Source organism: Tenebrio molitor, chromosome 6, assembly GCF_963966145.1.
Source record: "Tenebrio molitor chromosome 6, icTenMoli1.1, whole genome shotgun sequence".
Classification (NCBI taxonomy): domain Eukaryota; kingdom Metazoa; phylum Arthropoda; class Insecta; order Coleoptera; family Tenebrionidae; genus Tenebrio; species Tenebrio molitor.
In genome coordinates this window covers 10,035,929-10,058,053 of record NC_091051.1, presented here as the reverse complement: position 1 = coordinate 10,058,053, position 22,125 = coordinate 10,035,929, and the positions used below count along the sequence as shown (strand labels likewise).

Here is a 22,125-nt window from a genome sequence, read left to right as displayed (position 1 = left end):
AGATTGTCTGAGTTGAAAATGTTTCCATTTTCATCCGATTCGAAAGATTTGGGTAATGGAAATTCGACCTTCTATAACGAACTGGAAACGTCTCCGGCAAAGATTTCGGCTTAGCCACCAGCGGATGGATATCGTGGAAATGCGTGTGTCGGAAAATTTGTTGTTGCTAATAGGGTCGGGATCAAAAAGTTTGATGAATTACGTGACACATAACGTCGTTGAGGCGTCGATCGTAAAAATTTCCGTTTATTATCGCCCACAAAAGCTGATTTCCCATAATTCGCAGGATGTAAACGAAACATCACAGATTTTTATTCGGTAGTAAAGAAAAAATCCCTTTCTTACCTTTCGGTAAGGTGTGGACAGGCATCGCGGTAATGAAAATGCCCTCCATATTTTTTCATGACCATTTTGATTTATTCCGTCACATAAAAAACTTTATTACGGTCACGGTTTCTTCAGCTTTATGAATTAGTTTCTTGCTCACACTTATCTGCGACATTTACAACGGGAATAACGACTTCATGCCGGGGATTACTTTTCAAATGAGCCTCGCGAAGAATCTTTCATTTGCCAAATTAATTTATGAGTTGCATTCGTGCCAGGTCATTTTAGAGGTGCTTTGATGTTTTAAACAAATAAATTCTCGCGGAAGTCATATGCACAAATAGAAGGTTTCAATAAAATGCAATACATTGAATAGAATATAGGTGGTGACATCATATCTCATAACTCACAGGGTGAATGCGTTTTCGCTCCTAAATCATTTACAGTCTGTTGAGCGTTCAAAACCATTGTCATATTTTGCCTTAGACTCTACATTTTCGTTTTAAACCGGCGTTAAATCAAATCGAGTATTGAAGTAAACTTTTTTTTTATTGAGTATCTTAATTTCTCCCGGCTTAAACTCTGTTTAAATTGAAATTTATTACGTGCAGCTTTTACGGCCAAGTTGCCGAAATAATTATTACATCGACTCCTGGGGTTTACGACAGATGTTATTTGGGTTGCATATATTAAAACGGTCGTTATCCTTGCAGATGATGAGTAACAGGATAATAAACAACAAACACCGATCCAGGTTTTTATGGCGTATATTTTTTAAATAAGTAAGTTTTCAACATATATAAATAATGTTATTACAAACAATTTACTAAGCTAAACTTTACAAGAGTACTTACTAAAATACCATATTTTACATAACACTTTTCTTTTAAATAATGTGCATTTAGGCCAAAGAAACCGACATTAATTTTATCGACATAACAAAAATAGTAAACGAAAACAGTCTCTATTAATTTCATCTATCAGCTAAGCTATTCTTAAGCATTATCACGTTAGCTTAACACATAATTCAGTCATTTATTACATCTTTTTGCAAGGTATGATATGTTTTATTTTTGTTGTCGTTTAATTTAGCACTAGAACAGTTTTGGTCACGTCACTAGAGTCTTCTTGATATTGATGTGATATGGATTGTTCACTCGGTTTTTGTGATATGACGACACTCAGTGTTGTTTCCAACTGTTCGCCTTGTAGTAGACGTCTTTGTACATGCTGGGACACTGCTTCCCTGCCTGAAACAAACAGTTATAATGAAAAAATCTCTTAAATCTGCTCAGAACACCAGTTCGTAATTCCTAATCTACGGAGAAAATTTGTGAAACTATAAATCTGGACTGACTGAGATAAAATTACTTCTTTCCTCGGATAAACTAGGTCACAAAGTGAATACACCTCTGGTGCGTAAAAGCGATCATCTAAGCATAATTCCATAATACATGATACTCCTAATTTGCTAAGTCAATACTGTATTGTACTAGTTGGTACATTATTAATGTTACTGTCGGCATAACTTCATAATTATGTATTATTGTGGCGTGTAAGAATATATGTATCTGCCCAATATTTATTTATTGCGATTATTACAGAAAATTTGAATTTACTAAATTAATTCCTACAGCAGAAAATACATTTGAGATTTTATTCAATTAGAACTTGATTGTTCGTAGCGTAAAATAGTAATTTCATTTATGTAACAAGTGCATTATGTAGTACTTTTTTTACGAATTACGAAGTATTACCGCACGAGTGTAGGCGAGTGTGCCATCCCACGAGTAAAAGAAAGACATTTTATGCATGAGTTTCATACAATAGAGTTTCTAAAGAAGCCAAGATCCCGAGACAACTTCAATTGTTTTCAGTGCACTCTTATGATGGGGCTGTTCTGGTGCATATATTTGCATAACGGTAGAGCGAGATAATAACACGCTACTGTACTTTTTAACGCTTTTTTTTTCACTATTACCATAAATAGATCTTTTGAGCACTAAAATAGTGAAATATAGTACAGTTTTTTAACAGCCTTGGAAAAATAATATTTCAGCATATTTTAATCTCTCTGCAACACAAACTACTTCCTTAACTTTGCTATACATCGTCCAAATAAAAGAGTCTTAAGTTTTGTTAAAATGTCCTGAACAAGTTTCACCGTCAAAGATCTTGGAGATTTAGTAATTTTGGGAATTTTTCAGTTTTGTTTTTTAAGTTTTACCTATTTGCGTCGACATGTATTAACCGTAACTTATATTTTTATTTTGATAAACATAAGAAGCAATATTTGAGAAAGGAAGAAAATTGTTTGTGATTGTTACAACATCGTAGCTTCTATATTTGAGTGATTTCTGTCCCTTTTGACAATATCGTTATCGAAAAGTATAAACTTTTAAAATTTTCAGTAAAATTTAAATGTCGTGTAACTTACGAAGCAAGTGGAATGAACAAAAATGAGAAAATCCTAAAAGAATTAAGACGAACAATTGTGTATGACTTTTTCGCAAACTTTAGTGATTATAATAATGTCAGGTGATTATCAGAATAAAGCTGTTTAAAGAATAAAATTTATGCTGCAGTTAAAGTTCATGAAATAAAGACAAAAGTAAAAAGGGGGAAGTTATTAAGTTGTTATGGAGTAAGTAAAAGATGTATTAGCAAGTTGCCTGACAAACACCCTGTCACATAATTCAATGAATTATGTTTAAATTTCATTCACCTTCCCATTCCCTGTCAAATTGTTGTCCTGAGTCTCTTTTCCTAGTAATTTTCACATTATCGTATTAGAGCGATTCCTGGGTAATTTTATCATGACGGAAAGAAAAAAGAAGGTTTCATTAACAGCTAATTTGAAAATTGCGTTAATTAAATGTAGCCAAGAACTGAAAAATCAAGTTGACTTGTTGACAGCGAATAACATAACCTCTACACTCTACGCATGACGTGGTTACTTTATCAGTCCGTATTGGCGACATATACAGCTGAAATATTATTGAAGTAAAAATCACACTACCAAAAAATTAAATCATTTGACTTTGACTTTTTGTTTTGTTTTGGACCCCAATCCAAATACCCAATACGACATTGATTGTAACTCGATTCTTTTTTAATAAATACTATTTAGCCTATTTCCTTTTTTTTTCTTCCACTTTTGAATTTATTGAAGTGAAAACTTCTTTAGGCGCGCCACATACATTTTATTCCCGGGCAGTGAATTAGTTTCATGCGACACGGTAAAATCGTTCGCAGCACAAGCTAAAATCGTTCGCAGCACAAGCGAAAATCGTTCGCAGCTCAATCGTCCGCAGATCAGCGACACGGCAAGCTAAAATCAAGGAGTTAAGTTTTTTAGCGGAGCGAGCGAAAAACAATCAACTGTGCGTCACTTGTCAATTTTAAATTTTCATTGTACGTTGTGGACTGACCTCAGTGCAGAGCTGCAGGTGTAACTGTATATATATATATACAGAATATTTGACGAGTGATAATGAGCCTGACGTAATTTAAAATGCAACCCACATTATATTTCCGAAAAAAGCTGGCTACTGAAATTAAAATGTCCGGCTTTTTTTGAAAATGTATTGTGGGTTGAATTTATTATTCCGTCAGGCTCATTATCACTCATGAAGTACCCTGTGTAGTTTTATATAATATAAACGATAATGACACGACAAATATTGTAAGTTTACAGAATACAGATGAATGTACTGTCGCGAGCAATAAATTTTGGTCGTCAATGTTATTTCAAAATTTGGTTAGATTGTCACATATTTAAAAAAATTCCCTGCCTGATTATGCGCATGTCAACAAAGTGTCAAAAAAAAAATGAAAAAAAATAACAATTAATATTATACAACATGATGATATGGAGCATTTTCGATTGCGTCAAAGAATGACCTTGACGACCAAAATTTATTGCTCGCGACTGTATAGGATTTAATACGTAATTCTCAATTATATGGCTTCAACAATTCATCTATTGGAAAAATTTGTGCAGCAAAATGTGAAGAGGAAAATAGACAAATTATCATAATACAGGGTATTGGTATTGCTATGAAAACATGTGTTGTGTTCAAAATCATCGTCAAGAAAATAAAACTTAAACATCCAAACCTAACCTCACAAATTTTGCTAGAGTGTACCTCTAAAAGCGGACTCTAAAAGCAGTTTCTATTGAAAAATACAGATTTTTGGTGTTTATTTAAAAACAGCATTGGATTTAAATAATATTAATTATTTATGCCTTGCTCCTTATTCCTCCAAGTCATCCATAATGATATATTTTTTATAGAATAGGTACATATTACTTAAAATCAGTAACGAGCATCATAGAAGTTTTCACTTCTGTCGTGCGGTCTTAAGCACACACTTTTTTTTATTTATTAATTGTAACGCATGTTATGTACTCGTACTTACGTACTTTTTGCATTTATTAGTTAATAGTTCTTTTTTTAGGTCACTTTTTTATTAGGCTCTGTTTCAAACATCTTATTACTTCTTGCCGAAATGACTATCGTTTATTCATTTCCAATATGGTAAATTTATTTGTTTCTATCATTTTTAGATGTTCATCGTGAATTAAGCTTTTATAAATTAGATCTTGGATATTAAGAGATTCTCAAATATTGTTTTCCCTTGCCTTGTCCTTTTTTGCTATTCTCTTGCATTCGTTTTGCAACTTTCAAATCTTCTATTTGTTTAATCCTCACTCACTCCGTGTTCGTTGCTTTTTCATAATGGACTTATTGAAACGAATGAAAATTGTCATAAAATGGTAAAGAAAACCAAAAATTTTATTGTCTGTTTAAATTTATAATAACTGTCAAATTTCACAATTTTGAAAATGGCATGTCGGTGTTATCACATAAAAACTCTTTAGATCTTAAAGAGTTCGTTTTTAATAATTTATATACAAACCATAAAAAGTACAATAACAGTGTATTACTCGTATACTCGTTTAGTAAGAGCCATTTAGTATTCGTTCTATTGTAGCACTCGTGTTACAATAGACCCTCTTATTATACTAGTGTAACATTGTACTACATATTTCATTTGTCATATTTGGACATTCAGCATGACGACTTTTTTGTGTTATTGTTTTGAGTTTCATCTATATTATTTATACTGCATCCTGCATATAAACGTGATCTTACTGGTACTTTGTTCCTTTATCTACAATTTAATGATCATTTCATATTACTGTGTTATTTATTATTCATTTACATTTTTATGAAAACGATCATTCTCTGTTAAGCAACGTCATTATCTAATCACTCGCAAATTCGCAATTGCCAATTCCGGTGTTCTTTAATTTGTCCAAATTAAATCCAAATGACTGTTTTTTACAACGCGTGGAACATTGTCGAGGCTTACATTACTAGTCCTTTAGGATTAAATCATTCGCGTTTGTTTTTTATAAAAACACCAGTCAAATTGATTTTACGGCAAACATTCGTGAGGTAGAGCTACAAAAGTCTCTGATAATATCAAGACCAGTCGTTATGTTGTTACGTATGGAAATGTCAACACTGCAATATGTCTATCTGCATAACTATCCAGACGTTGGTCTTTTACAGCAAAATCCACATTGTTGTGTTCGTTTAGACAAGAAAGGTGAATTTTCTAAGTAACAATGGTAACAAACGAAAGTGAAATGATTTGCGTATTTTAGGTTTACATTTAAAACTGCAAGGATAAATTTAAATCCGACCTACGTGACTAATTAGCCTATAAATAAACCACAATGTTTAGTAATAAAGTTCAGTTATTGTTTCGTGTCCTTTTGTAACATTCCGTGATTATTAGTAGTTCCTCAATCATTTCTTAACACTGTCTGATTTATAATTTATGAGACCCCTAATATATTACGTTCGGCTTTTTCACGGTTATTAAGCTGTGTCATGTTTTCATTATGGTTTGACTGACGTCGATTTTAGATTCATACCTTTAATAGTCAGTTTCCTGCAAAAATGTTAACCAAAGTGGCGCTAGTTAATGCAGAACGCAACAATAAACATTTCAAATGCAGTTGTAGATTTCGGAATCACGCACGTTCATTTCAGGCAGAGCTTTTAGCACCACCGTATCCCCACCTCCACAATCAGAGTTTTATAATTTTTATTTCGAAAATCGGGTAATTAGTGTATTGTTAATCACATCGGAGGTACGTATGTGGGGTTATGGTAATACGTGTTACATAATAGATTGTTTGTTGTGGTAATGTTTATGTTTAGACAGGTTGGCGCGCGAAGTGATTTATGGTAATCTTATTATGGAGTGAGTGTGATTATGACATGATCATTACCCGTGAGGGGTTGTTTTTTCGGAGGGTGCAATCGACGAAAGTTTCCAGAAATAAATTTGAATTTTCAGCGCCCAGCTCGGCCGCCGTTGTTTCCTGTTTATTTATTGTAACGGCGCGACTTTTTGCTTTCGCACTAGCGCTTTTGCCGGGACGAAATTGTTAAAATAGGCGAGTTTTTGCAAGTAAATGTGTAAAATTTATCGCCGGTGTATTAACAAATGAGTCGTTTAGGGTGTGCGGTGTGCTCGACCGTCGTCCAATTTTGATTTGTTAACAAATGGTGGTAATAAAGGGAAAATTGGCGTGTTGTGGATAATTAATATTTCTGTCGCGCATAGATAATTCGGTTAATTTAAATTATAAAGGCAAACAATTCGACAGTGGATGTAGTTAATTGCAAATTACAAATCACACAGCGCTAGTACAGCGCGATGAGATAATACGAATAATCCATCACTAATGTGTCACTAATTTCGAAGTGACATCGGTTTCGCCATAATCTATCAGTTTATGTCTGGTATTCGTATGTAAATCGGGACAATAAGATAAGTCAACACTGCCGTCAAAATAGCTGTTTCCCGTATTTGACTTTCGGCAATGTTACCCTCATTTAATATTAATCGACTCATTCACGATTTCAGTAAATGCGTGGCCACGTATCGCTGAAAAATCAATTCGTGGTATTGACAACGGTAATGCTTTTGTCGAAATACGGCAAAGTCGCGCGTTAATAACTTTTCGATATTTCCACTTAGGAACCACATTGATAAGACAAATTTAATGACGCACTTGACAAAATTTTATTTGAAAAGCCGATACCATTAGTTCCAATAAACACACTCCTCGAAATAAATTGATCGAATCGGTTTGTAAAATACTTTGTAATTACTGTATTCAAGATCTAAATGGCTTTTTAAGCGTTTCCAAATAAAACCGGCTGGATATTGTTGTGGTAGAAATTAATGCAATCTGGTAGTTTTTTTTGTTCCAACTTTGGTGACGGGACAAACATGATTCTTGCACCGTCTGGGCGTCATTGACGATTTCTGACGAAAAAAACAAAACTCGTGAAAAGTTCAGATTATTTTGTTGGTAAAGCTGATGTGGTGGAAAAAATCAAAGCCGCAAACTAAGCATTATCCAATTTAGTGACAATAATGTTAGTTTTCTTTTGTGTTATTCGAGGGCGATTTTCGAAATAAAGGATGGAAATTATATATTTTTTGCGTTGCAATATACAACAGTGGTCATTAAAAATTCATTACGTGTATCATTTATTTCTGATTATCGAACATTTTTTATCCGACATGAGCAACCAAATAATTGTTAAATAATATATTTATTACTAGTCTAAAGTGAGGTTAGAATTTCTCCTTTCATAGTGGGTTTAACTTGGCTTAGGTAATATACTATTACATACTATTAGATATAAGATAAAAATGTCTTTCAAAAATGCAACATTTGACACTTACCGCCATTAAAATTTTTTAGTTGCTCTCGTTGTGGCGCCACAAGAGTGTATCAATTTACAAATACAAATTTACCTGCTCTAGTATTTTTGTCAAAATAAATGATAATCAATTGAAGGAATTTTATTCCTCATGTTACGTTCGCACTGTATAATGACATTTTAATTGCCAACTCACCATTTATATTATTCTCCTTCGATTTAGAAGAAAAGTTTGTTAAATTCATTTCTGTTTTATCGGAAGCAGTTAATTTGTATTTTCCACCTCGGTGCTAAAATAGAATTAAACTGGTTTCCTAATGGATTCTCTGATATGAGAAGGACATTAAATATTAAGTTCGACCTTTATAAAAAAAAAAGACAACAAGATTCTATTTTAAGGGAATCATTATAATTCAAGATCCTTTTTTCTCTAACGCTGCTGATAATTTTAATCTGTTGCCCACTGTTCAAACAAATAAATGATAGGTATTTTCTCTCATCTAAATTGTTCCAACTTTAAACAGGTTAATTTCACTTAAATTAGATGATATCGTGCGATCAACAATTACATATTTAGATCAAAGAAGGCGTTGAAATCTTGGCCGTATGCCGAGAGGGATGGAAGTATTTCTGGTTGCATATACCCGTCTCAATTTAAATTTCGAAATTTTTACCCAAACAGGCAACAGCGCTGTATGTCCATTCTTCGTTATTGAAAACACCATTACGAAAGTAAGATTAATCTTTTATGTTCTGAAGTAAAAACCATTTTTCGTTAAAATTTGATTTATAGTGACAATTGTTTGACGTTTATTAGCTGAGTTAGCAAAGATACGAAAAATTTGACACCGTCAAAGTCATAGCCGCCCCTTATCTAAGTACCTAAGTAATTGTGTTGATCGCACCGTATATTAAGTATACGAAATTTAAAATGTAATGTTCATGTTATAAACGCAGAACTGTTTTTAGAAACGTTTTCTTTGTGATATTGACTGTATCAGGTAATTAGTTTCTTAGTGGACCTTGAATATCCAACGTTTTATAGGTTACAAAAGTAACATCATATTGCAAACAATAGCAATCACAACAGAAGTGCCAACCCAAGCATCATAGACAAAAAATCCCCCATGTGAAATGAAATTTCGTTCAAACAGAAATTTTCATAAAACTAACTCAGCAAAGTAGAAAAAATACTGTATTACACTCGTTTTATAAGACGTTTTGTCGCACTTGCTACCTTAAAGTACTCCACGCTACGCCCGTCGTGATTTAAACCTGCACGTGCGACAATATACCGTCTTATAAAACTTGTATAATAATATACTAGTATTGTTCAGAAATAAATCACTTTTTTTTGTTCGACACTGTCAGAATTTAAGAATTTTCTCCTATGTGAACGGATTTTGATAAATGTGACAACTTGTCAAAATGAAACGTCAAGTTAATTTTTAAGATTTTAAGCGATTTGGAGCCTTTAAGGGGGTCGTCAAACAAAAAAACGTTGTATTCAACTCGTTCTTGTGTAAATTGGACTTTTTTTGGCACTTGTGGCCCACTCATACCAAAAAAAGCCCAATTTACACACGAACTCGTTAAATAAATAACTATTTGTATACAAATAATATTTTAATTCATCACAGTTTGAATGTAGGAAAGGAAAATTTTTATCCATTTCTATAGTAACTTTAATCTCGGACTTCAATTCTTTTGATATCAGGATACAATTTTCTTATGGATTAAAATTTAATCTTGTCATTTTTCTTCCAGAGTTTTAAATATCATGCGTTCCTTATTTACTTATCTTGTTTGCAGATTTAATCATTACTATAATGTGCTAACCCATCACACATCCGGTGATTCCGGCATTCAGGCAGGATAATTTTTCAAAACAAAAAAAAAATTATTATAAAGACCATATAAGTAAAAATATCTTCATATCCATCTCCCACCGACTTGTCGCTGAAATTTTTATTATTTATATTTTTTACTATAATTGGCAAATGTCAAACACTGCTCTTAATAAACATTCAGCTGATACAGCCAATGCTGGAGCAGTAAATTTTAATTCATTTGAAGATTTACAGGTATCATATTTTTAACTGCATTTCAATAAATTTGATCGAAATGTACTCCAAAATAAATATTGCCATCAAAGAATGCTCAGAACTTTTATTAAATTCAATTCAAAGCTCATATTGTACACAAGCTCTTGGTCTAAGATTTTCGTATTAGTCTAATGCACAATTTTATTTTTTGCTTGCAGAGACTTATTATCTATGTTCGACGTTCGTTTTTCACAGAGACGTTTATTGCGAGCTTTAACAATGGTACTGCATTAATTACAAAAACGGGGTGTAACGGGATTAACTCGGAATTAGGACACCCACAATTCGGGATTTATTCGCTGTTATTGGCCATACAAATTGTCCAATAAACCATAAATTAGCGTTTAAAATATTTCGCTTAAAGCATTGTACTAAGCTTAATCTGAAATTATGATTATAAGCAATAAATTTGGAATTCTTGTCATATAAATACTGGTAAATGGTTTCTAAAGAACACAGAACTTTAGCGCAGTAAGTTTTTCTAGGTCTTCCTTATTTAAAGCCTGTATTTTCATGTTTATGGTTTAGTTAAGTTTCCATTTATTTTATTAATTGCTTTTTAAGAAGTATTTTCCATTAATGGCGGTCGTAGTTTGTTGATGCGACAATCGAAAATTTTTACCTTACGTAACTACTTAGTACTTTCTAAAGAATTTGTTTGGACTTACGTCGGTGCGGTGTTTAACACTGAAGTCAATATTAGTCCGTACTGGTCGATGATGTAGAGGCTGTGGTGGTCGGAAGTTGTTCCCCAGGGGCGCCTTGGGGTGTTTGGCATCGCCTTGCATTAGCCTGCGTAACGCATGCATCTGTAACATAATAATGGTGAAAAGAACGTTTTCGCTTTAATTCTTCGCGTCGGAGGAGAGGGAAGGAAAAAGTTAGGCCGAAATGAAGTCAAATCATATTCAGTGAGAAAACTTGGCATCTAAAGCTATAAATGTAATTCCGAGTCTGACGGCCTTTCCGCTTCCTGCAGCGCAGCAGGATTTATGTTACAGGGGCGTCCCGTCAAGAATCTCTCCGCTAATATGCTTTCAAGCAGAGTATTTTGTGTGTTTTCCTGAGAGTGCGTTACCTCGCGGCTTCATTCCACTTTTTAATGGTAGGTTTGGTTTATTGTCCCTCGCCGTTCGGTGGGAATTGTTATTCGGGGGTTATCCGTCAAATTAGAGGGCGGGAGGCGGCGACCGTTCCTCTAATTATCAGTTTTCGTGACGAATTCGTCGAATAGATAATTGTCGGAGGAAGATGAAGAAAAAGCGAGTTGCGGGGCCGTTTTGCATAATGCCCATAACTCAATCGTTCATATTTGGGATCCTGTTAGGAATAGATAAGAGGTTCAGATAAGTTGTACATGTTAATCAGGCGGTCACTGTTTCGATCTGAACCCCGCGTGATTCATTGGCCACGGGAAATAAATTATCTAAGGGCATGACGAGCCAACACGCAGCTCACAGGAAACTCCAATAAAAGCTTCATTTGCACAACAATAGCCGGTCAAATTATTCAACTCTATAGTTACATTGTACTGATTTGAGCCAACGATTGATTTGGAATTTTGTGGACCACGACGAAAATAAAATACTGATGGAACGTCAGCATATTTTCTCACTTACGATCGCATTGTTTTGCGTTTTAACGGGGTGGTCCTCAGATCAGACAAATTGATTTTTCAGACTGTGACAGCGGTCCTTGGAAAACACGAACGTTACAATGTGTTCGCCAACGCCCGGAAACGTTCTTTTTGCTATTTGCTCCATGGCTGTCTGATAGTCGGGAAAATAGTGGCTAATGTAGCCAACTTCTTTCAACACAGAACTGCTCCGAGTAACGAAATCATTGAGAGAGACGTCGTAACTTTTGCGGCGATTTTGTCGATCCAATCGATTGTCTTCACTAAATGATCATACGTTAGATCATCAGTCGCTCCAAAGAATTCTAAAATTGATCATTTCAGTATCTTGCTATTTTTTTAAATTTAATTAAATATGAACCGATCAAATTTGGAACAAATGCAATAATAATAACTTCTACGAAAATAAATTACACTTAACGGACTTATTTTTAGCCGAGCTTAATTGAGTTTATTCTAGTATTTAAAATTTCTGCTCAGTTGGGAAATTATTAATCAAATTGTACAATTGTCAGCTAATTCTGATCTCAAATTTTAACACAAGCTCTATTTCAGACAAATCAATGTTTTAGGCACCCTCTTTTTTAAATCGGTATTAATAGTAAAAATTATTTTTAGTTCTTTAAATGAAAAGGGGACATGTTCACGAATAATTTATTTGGTAAAACAATTTTAACGACTTTGATTTTTACAGTACGAAATCGAATAGTAATGAATGACTTTTGGTACCTGTTTGATTTTGTTTCTATTTTCGTACGGGTTATTCTAAATGATTGTAGTCGAAGTAGGCGTGAAAACTGAATGTAAAATTTATGGTTGCTGCTCCACATAAAAAACATCAAAATGATGTGAATAAGTGAGGACACACCGTTCACACACGGGTGTTAAATTGGGTGCAAAACAGCTCAATATTTTTAAAATTCAATCGTTAACTTAATAAAAATAAATAAAAATCTCATCACCGCGATTTTCACCTAAAAAATGACAGTGACAGCGACAAAACTGACAGTTCACATGAAAGCGGCAAAAATGTAATAACACGGGCATGGCCTACTTCGATTACAATCATTTAGAATAACCCTGTATTTATTCTGTTCATAAATGTTTAATACATATCTAATATTAGAAACTATTTATTCGAGGTTTTAAGCAAATTACTTAACAATGTTTCTATTTATGATCATTAATAATGTTTATTAGTAAAAAAAAAAACAGACTAGTAAGTAAGATCTTCATTTTTAGTGAAGGAATATTTACGGTCTAAATTTACCTCTCTGAGGCAATATGTATTGATCGATTCTACAGATATAAAGTTTTTACGGATTTGTTACATTGAATTTCGGTATACTTCACTTGAAATAATTATTCTCTGTTGGTTAAACAATTTTTAGTCGTTATTGATACAATTTTTTTTTAATGAAATATCTGTACTGGGAGAGAGAAAATGTTCAATATTATGAATATTTACTTCATTTCATTTTATTACCTATTACATTGGGAATCATTAAAAAAAAAGATAAATGTGTAAATAGAAACACTTCCAAAATAGTCACCAAAATTCGTTTCTATCTGAAATCTCGTTATAATTTTTTAAATAATAAAGTGTTTCTAAATTTTCTAAACTGTCAATAATTGATTTGTGTCCGAGCATAATAAAAATAGTTTCGTTGTTAAAGATCACATTTTTCGAAGGATTTTTTTTCTCCTTCTTTATCCTTAAATCTAGTTTATCATTACTTTTTTCTTTAGGGTTATGTAGGATTCGGAAAGAACTGACTTTTCTTTTGAATCTTTTGAATTTACGTATTTTGTATTTAAGAAAAAAAAAATATCTCGGTAAGATCTAGGTAAAATTCAAAACTGAACATCTTTCAACATGTAGATAATTTGCTCCCCCATTACTGCTAAATTTAATTTTATATTTCAATTATGCCTGTACTGGTACAATTTTTAAATTTTTAACTTTTATACATATAATCATTTATACAATTTTAGAATGATTATCTTCATTTAATGGTTCTGTACAGTGACAGGTTATTTTAGTTGTTTTATTAGATCTGTTTGTATCAACTTTGTTTCTCCGCTTACCTGTATCGGGTGTTCATTTAAATTTCTCCTCAAAGTTGGCTTTGAAGAGTCGATTGTGAACGCGCACTTGTTAGTCTGCAGAGTAAAAATACAAACATCGCAAAAAGTGAGGTTAGATTTAAACAGCTGATCCGTGATTCGTAATCCGTGGTGCGTTCACAATTAACTCTTCAACGTCAACTTTGAGGAGAAAATTAAGAACAGCTGATAATTTAATCGTTCAAAAATTAATACATTTATGAGGGTAGCTAAAATATTTTACATTTTGTATTAATCGAGTATATGAAAAGACCACAGATTTTACTGCCAGGAAGCAATTATTATTTATTTCGTAAATAATTATTGTTAGTTAATTTCAAAAATGGTGGATGCGCCGGGAAAATTTAAAACGTTTTGTGGTTTCAATGGTTTACTAAAATAAAACAAATGTAAAAATCGTGTTTTAGGGCTTTTGTAAAAACGAATAAATCATGGTTTGCAGAAATACTTTGTTATTTATTGTTATAAATTAAATGTTCTGCTTAAATTCTGCGTGAAGAAATCTTTACAAAAACATTTTTAATGTGTGTTCGAGAAGATTTACAACAAAAAGAAGCTTTCAAAAGTAATTTACAACAACCCATTAGAGGGCAACAATTATTGAAGAGGTCACGCAAACCTGAAGTGAATTTTTTTTTCTGTAGACCCCGTAGCTCTTTCCTTATTTTTTTGTGATAGCGTTAATGGAAACTTGACGTTTAGATGAGTTTACGTTTAATGAATCCTCCTTTATTTCAATGTTATACAGCATAAAAAAAAATCATGCACACTATTTTGAATCTTAATTATTGAAACTCCATGAAACACGTAGTCTCATTTAATTTTTTCATAATGTGAATAGGTCCTCTATGGCGTAATGAAATAAAAACAGTCTTCGGGATCCTCGTTTTCACTAATTTGTGAAATTTGTATTACGTAATTATTTACATTTGTCTTGTCAAATCAAGTTTACCTTAGGTGTAAAATATTCACCATATTCTGTGTAACATTAATAAACGCTGACATTATAAACCGTGTACCTAACCCCAACTATAACCTTTAACGCTTAAAAAATTGCGCTTTTTAAGTGACCAGATAATCTAAAACGATTTTTGTGGGTTATTACAGTTGTGTTGTGAGCTCATTATGCAAAACAGATTTACGATTGTTTGCATCTGTTTCAAAATTAATCTTTCTGTTTAAAATTATTGTTCATTGAAATTAATGAAACCGAATTAAACAACGATAACAGCCACGTTAAAATTTACAAAGCAGCGGTTAAAACAATTTCGTGAGCATTTTATTTTCATTAAATTCAATTTCGCAATATGAACATTACCGTAAATATTTTTTTTCAATGTCATTTAATTATCTTCGAAATGAAACTATTCACTGTGTGAACAGCAAACATTAAAAATTATTATGGAAATTATTAGTTGAACATAATAAGTACTTTTTGTTATCACTTATTACAGTTTTTGTGTGAAGAATTTATAACTATTTGTACCTAAATAATTCGAACTATACAAATGCAGTAAATGATTCATATGTCATTTGGGATTTAGATTTGTATTTTATTGTCACGTTAGAGGAATTAATAACAAAAATTACAAGCGTTCGTCTAGGAAATTTAATGGAATACGATGTGTGTAAATTGCTACACCTTTGTGACATACGATTATTTAAAAAGCTGCTAGTCCCGTGAAAACAGCAACCTTAAAAATATTGAAATCGATATCACTCTGTTGTCTGACGAGCTTTTGACGTAGAAATTTCTATGTAATTAGGTTTCTACACAATGTAATTAGTAAAGTGCAAGCAAGGAGCGTGAGATATACATCAAGCCAGAAATTATGAATATTAATGAATGTTTTACCTGTAATTAACTGAAAAGTTTTTCATTTAAAAGTTGTCTTTGCGGCTTAATTCAAAGCGGCAAGTCTAATTCCATCAAGTTCACTCAAATAAAACAGATGTTGGAGTATTAATCCAATCGTCACGATATCCATAATATTGAATTTTTTCCTTCAAGCCGCATATTTTTTGTTTAATCAACATATCCACTTGATATATTAAATGGAAGGTAAAAAAACACCGAAATATCAACCCCGAAACCCCATCATTCCGCTTTAGGTCGAACTGTAGCCGATTTAATTAATCGCTCGAAGCAACGGTTCTTCTCATCAGGCAATTCACTTCATGCGATGCCTGAAACATAGCCATCCAATCATCGTGTCAGAAGTTTCGACACGTTTATTTTCAACAGTAAGTTTAAAATTTATTTGTATGTTTGTTTATCATGAGCAGTATTCGACTTGCACAGCCTGTCACAATTAACGTTGCTTGTGATTTGTAACGTTTAATAATTTTCGTATAATTTTTCAAGAATAAAGTGTTCCCGAAAGACATAAATTGCCTACTTAAATCTCGCACTCATTACCGAGTCTTGCAAAATTGCGTCAAACTGAAAAGGTCTGGTTGGAATATCTTTCAAGGGGTAAATTCTGTCACTGCTAATGTGAAAAATCATAAACTCTTCAATATTTTCCAATTTATAGGTTTTTTTCATCTGCGACTTGTTTTATAGGTGAGCAATATTATATCGTTGACGTTTCTTTGACATTTCCGAGAAAAATCTGCTTATCAGTGGCGTCGCGTTTAGCAATAAAGCTGGTAAATTACCCATTCTTATGAATGTAAGATTTTCTCCATTAACAATAAAATGCACAATTATAATTCCAACGTCTAAAATTCCTAAGGTGTGATTTATTATAAAGTAGCGTTAGAGACCACAAATAAATTGTCTACGCCCATGCGTTGAACACTTATTTGCACAGAATTTCGCTACGACATGACCGATAATGTGCAACGCCTGCTCTGATCTATTTTTTTTTTAATCACATTGTACTACGCCATTCACACATGACCAAGAAGAAACATTTAGCGTGCCTTATTTTGCTCTCTTTTTGCAAACATTTCTCTTACGACTAAAATGCCGTTTCATCCTTCGTGTAATTATTGTCCTCGCTGCACTCATACAAAGAAACATTTTAGCTCCTTGTCAGATAATATACTTAAATGCTAGTACAAAAAAAGACTGGTATAATAGGTGAGGATGAGAGAACTCATATCTACACAAAAAAATATCTAATAAAAGTCTTCTTCAGTAACTTTTACGATTCCAAAAATGCAGTATAAGATTGGGTGCAGTTAATATTTTGCTTTTATAATTTGAAACAGAATAATTTATATATTATAAGATAAGTAAGAATTTTTTGTTAGATAAGAAAAACTGTTTCAATCAAAGAAACCTTTTACTTCTTATTTTTTTATAAATATTTTGGCAAAATCTCTTGTTTAATTTACCTCAGTAGGAAGAGGAATTGTTTTTTGATTAATTAAAAGAGATTTATTATTATGAATGAATAAAACCAACTAGAGGGTCACATTACAAAATAAATTTATTTTAGAAAATACAGGGTGATTTACGAGGAATAATGAGCCCGATGGAATAGAAAATGCAACCCACAATACATTGGAACAAAAAGGCGGACATCGAAGCGGTAAATGTCCGGGTTTTTCTCCTGGTGAATTGCGGGTTGCATTTTCTATTCCATCGGGCTCATTATTCCTCGTAAATCACCCTGTATTTTGTCCAATTAAAATTTACTGTGCAAAATGTTTTCACATACAGTGTATTATTTATTACATATTACGAACGTAAATATATTTGATGTGATATTTAAATTAATACTGAATTTTATCAATACTTATTTATTTATTAATATACGGTAACAAATTATTTATCTTTGTTAATTATTTTTATTTTTGTATTGCTAATCAGGCAATGGTAAGCTTAGTTTCCTTTATGTTATACAACGTATTTTCCATTTCCCCACGTTAATACTTTTATCAAAGAAACGATAAATATTTCCACAGTCCAAAAATTTGTCATTATTGGTTGTCGAAATCTGACTATTTTTTTATAACTCTAATTTCATAAATTCTCTCAATAAAAAAGATTTTGCAATTTACTACCTTTTTGCGTAATAATTTTGATTGATAATTTGCAAAAACAATGACAGGACACGTTGCCATTTGCACTTTGGCATTCGCCAGTGCGGTGAGGATAACCGGGTATGACAGTCGAAAGTAGTGCACGGATTTGCGCCGTCGTTGGGGCGTTATGGGGGTGTTAAATGTCACACCACTACGTACCTGTTGCTTGGTGATGTAAATAGGCTTGTTGAGGATCAACCATGTGACGGTCTCGTGGCAGGCCGGCATAGTTGTAGAACCGTCGTACGTCATGTAGTAGTCGGTTTCAGGGAGGAGACCTCTCACCGAAAGACGTTTTACCTCGACTTCGTCCCCTGGGGAAAAGGTAAATCAGGCGAGGATTCTTGTGTGTGATTAAACTGATTTAAATTGTAACCGGAACGGTTAAAACCGCTACGAGACGCATGATATTAAGCTGAAGAAGATGTATAGAACGTGGGGTGTTTAGCGTTGAATAGGTGATGTTTGCACGTTATTCGCATGACGGTTTCTTCTCATACAACAACATGTCAACATTAATGCTTTGAATTTTGAACGTGTTTATTTTTTGGGCTTTTATAGAAAGACACGTTGAAAGAAATCGCACGAGAAAATCTTGCCGTTTCTAAATTAGAGAAAGCTGCTTTTCAGACACGTTTCTTTAATTTGTTCGAGTAATGAAGCAAAAACGCACAGAAAATAAACAGGTTGTGGATGATGCTATCGCGAGATCTTACCTCCATATCTGATTTTTTCTAATTGATCCGTTAATATCCTAAGCTCGGGATTGGACAGGTCACCCATCTGAAAGCGATAGAGATGTATTTGCTTTTGTTACATTTTTAATAAACTCAGATAACAAAAGGAGATTCCAATATGAGTAGCAATGCTTCAAATCAAATAAAAGAATGTTCTAGAGAACGAAAATTTCTCATAACAGTTCTTCGGCTTCATAAAATTCCGTGATATTGACGCTTTCCCCATTTTTTACAGATTTATTGTCAAGAATAATATTATTTATTGTTGTCTTCATGTAAATTATTTATAAGATTGAAGTTTTACGACTGCATGTGAATGGCAGCAACGCTGAATATACTCGTATTATGATTATCACAGGAAGTTGAAAAGTCTGCGGTGTATTATTGTACTTAGATAACACGATAAAATATAAAACAATAGCTCAAGTATCCACTATTATACAGGGTGATTCACGAGTAATAATGACCCTAACGAAATTTCTGATGCAGCCAACATTACAATTGGACCGATGATGTGGATTTAAAATATATATTTTAATTTTATAAAACATAGTCAATATGTCCGACATTACATTATTTGTCCAATTTAATCAAAATCATTATGTGGGAATAATCAATAAAACACACTAAAAAACTATGGGGTACCTACATGTATTGTTGGTTGCATCGAAAATTTTACTAGGTTCTTTATTACTCGTGAATCACTTTGTATAAAAGAAAAGAATCCATAACCAACTTTTATTATTTCAATGGTTCAATGATTTGCAAGTCTTTTTGAGTTAATTCAAATATAAATTCTACGCTAAACTTAATAAACAGTTCAAAAAAAAAAAGAAAAATAATAGATCAGGCAGTCTCCCATCAGTACAATGTAAGGTATTCGAGACGGCGCGGCATAGGTAAACGTTAAGTTTCTCAGTTCTCAGCTTTTATTTTCAATTCAGAGAATTAAGTTTTCTTCTAGCATAAAACATTCCAGGAAAATTCTTAGTATTTAATTACATTTAATATCTCGTAAACTACGTACGCCTGTTACACCTAAGAGTTTTTGGTTCAATGTGATTGATTACGCTATCGATCAATTTGTTACCTAACAAGTTTCTTGACTTTATGTTCTACACTTAAAAATAAAAAGGACAGACCGGGGAGGATGTTATGTGGGATAAGTTATTACCGAACACAAATTCATGTTGCAAAATGTGCATACATTGCAGCGGAATTGCATAAACAAAAATGCAGAGAAAATTGTTGAGATTGCGAAGGCTTCCTAGGTTATATTGAAAAATAGATAATTTTGCAATTAACTCGGTACATTGATTTACACATCTACTTACACTTTCATTAAAATCTATCATGCGTTCAAATGAACACCTGGGCTGAGTAGGCGGCGTTGAAAAAGTAAACCATTTGGAATGGAACAGTGTAAAGTTTGAATTTCCTGCCGCTTGGCACGAATGACATTTGTTTATGTTTAAACGGCACATGATTGAACATGTTTGTTTTCAGCAAAGAGTGCTCTTAGATAAATATTTGCTTCGAGAGTAGAAATCGTTAGTTATCCTATTTTTAATGTAAAACATTGCAGAGAAAAAAAACAGAAAGATTTTTGTTTATTAGCTGTTAACATGTTGTTTAGTTTTTTAGTTTATTTAAACATTTTATTGTTAAATGTAAAATAAGTAAATCTTAAAATGGTATGAACTTGTACTCTGGTAACTTCGGGAAATTTGATTTTTAAAATTACATAAGGGTTGCAGTGTTTGAATATTTGAAATGGACCTCCTTTGAATTTTAATACTTTTTGACGGGTCCTTTTGACGTATTACCAAAAGAGAAAAGAAGGTGGCAGTGTGGTATTGTTTATTAATATCACTTAAAACCTCATGAATAACGGATGCAGTGTCGAGGAGTAATCGGTGGAGACACATACCTAGGGGGATGCAGGGGATGGGGTACCTCTCTAAAAGTCTGCGGAAAGAAAAGTGTAGAGCAAACAAAGCTCGTTTTCTTTGTTCGTACAATAACAAATTTGCGAATCCATATGAGAATTTTTGTAGTGGATTATCTGCAAATACAGCAAAGAGTCTAGAATGTTCGATTGCTTTCCGACCACGGTCGCTGTAAAAAATCAAGGATAAACATTGAAGTAATCCGGGAAAACGGGAGATCGTATTCGACCAGAATAACGTACCAGTTTACAAATTTCCGCTTGCTTTGGCAGTTGCCGCAAAGTAGTTGAATATACAGTGCAACGAAATTTTATTTCACGAGTAAATTTGGTGGATGCGACAAAGGCAGCTGAAGTGAAGAGTGTAGTGATTCCAGATATTACTGTCAGTCTGCGTTTGAGATGTCAGGATTTTTTTAATCTGCACGTCGGCTCCGGAATTCCACACTTCGAGGAAATGTTTAATTTATTCCCGTGATTTGTTTGGAGGGACGCGAAACGGCAGTATGTGTCGAAGGTAAAACAATTTTACGTCGTGTCATTAAGTAACGTGAGCTCCTTAAGTGAAAATAATAAAACTGACAGAAACTCATAAATATGCATTCTTTTTAAAAGGCACTCTGTTCTAAGACTAAAAGCACAGTAAATATGCATGGGCTAATTTGTAATCTACTTTTAGCCAAAAATCGCCGTTAAATTACGATACAATTTGCCATATCTTCGGGGTTCAAGTGGCTAGAGAGACATAAACGAAAGTGGCTGTAAGTAGAACGCCCTTCTTGTTATGCAAATTGTATTGTAGTCCAACTTTTAAAACACTCTTTAAGCCACCGAGTAATCATGCAAATTTCTCCCCGTGTACCTTTATTATAATTGCGTTTTTCATTACAGCTGCCGGTGAGTTATACAACATCACGTGCCTCTTGTATGGTATTTCGCTGATTTTAATATCATTTCGACTTAATTGTTTTTATAATAAAGGAGTTCTAATGCCGCGGGGCCTTTCATTGTATCTCTTTTATTTTTTCCACTTAAACTTTTAATTGGGGTTGCGGCCGAGAAAATAAGCGATTAAAATTTGAATAGGCCACATTCAGCAGGGGTCGGCAATTATGACAGGTGATGTTAAAGTTTAATCGATAGAATATTAGCGGTACATATCGGTGTAATCCGCTTGAGTGGTACGAAATAGCAGCACTTGTCCCGCCAAGAGAGGAACTAATTTAATTAATACTCCATAATTGGGGGATATTAACTCATTAGGCCTGTCGAGACGATTGAGACGTTCAAAATATAAATTACGTTCGCGGAAACTTTCAGCCGGTATAAAATTGGGTTTCTCTAATTTAAAACAATGACGCCGTCATTAGGTTCTTCATTCCGGATTTATGCAGACAATGTAAGTTCAACCATAAATTATGGTCGGTATCAGTGGATTTAATTATAA

General features: G+C 33.1%; 1 protein-coding gene across 2 annotated transcripts in view; it reads right to left on the bottom strand.

The window, feature by feature from the left end:
* Window positions 1-1,078: 1,078 nt before the first annotated feature.
* CARPB (Carbonic anhydrase-related protein B) overlaps window positions 1,079-22,125 on the bottom strand; it is a 145,614-nt gene continuing 124,567 nt past the window's right edge. For both annotated transcript variants that reach the window (XM_069051333.1, XM_069051335.1), the window contains 4 exons: window positions 18,710-18,776; window positions 18,153-18,307; window positions 10,861-11,001; window positions 1,079-1,577 (listed from right to left, as the gene is read on the bottom strand). In XM_069051333.1, the coding sequence (XP_068907434.1) occupies window positions 1,509-1,577; window positions 10,861-11,001; window positions 18,153-18,307; window positions 18,710-18,776 (432 nt within the window). In that variant the 3' untranslated portion in view covers window positions 1,079-1,508. The remainder of the gene's footprint in view (window positions 1,578-10,860; window positions 11,002-18,152; window positions 18,308-18,709; window positions 18,777-22,125) is intronic.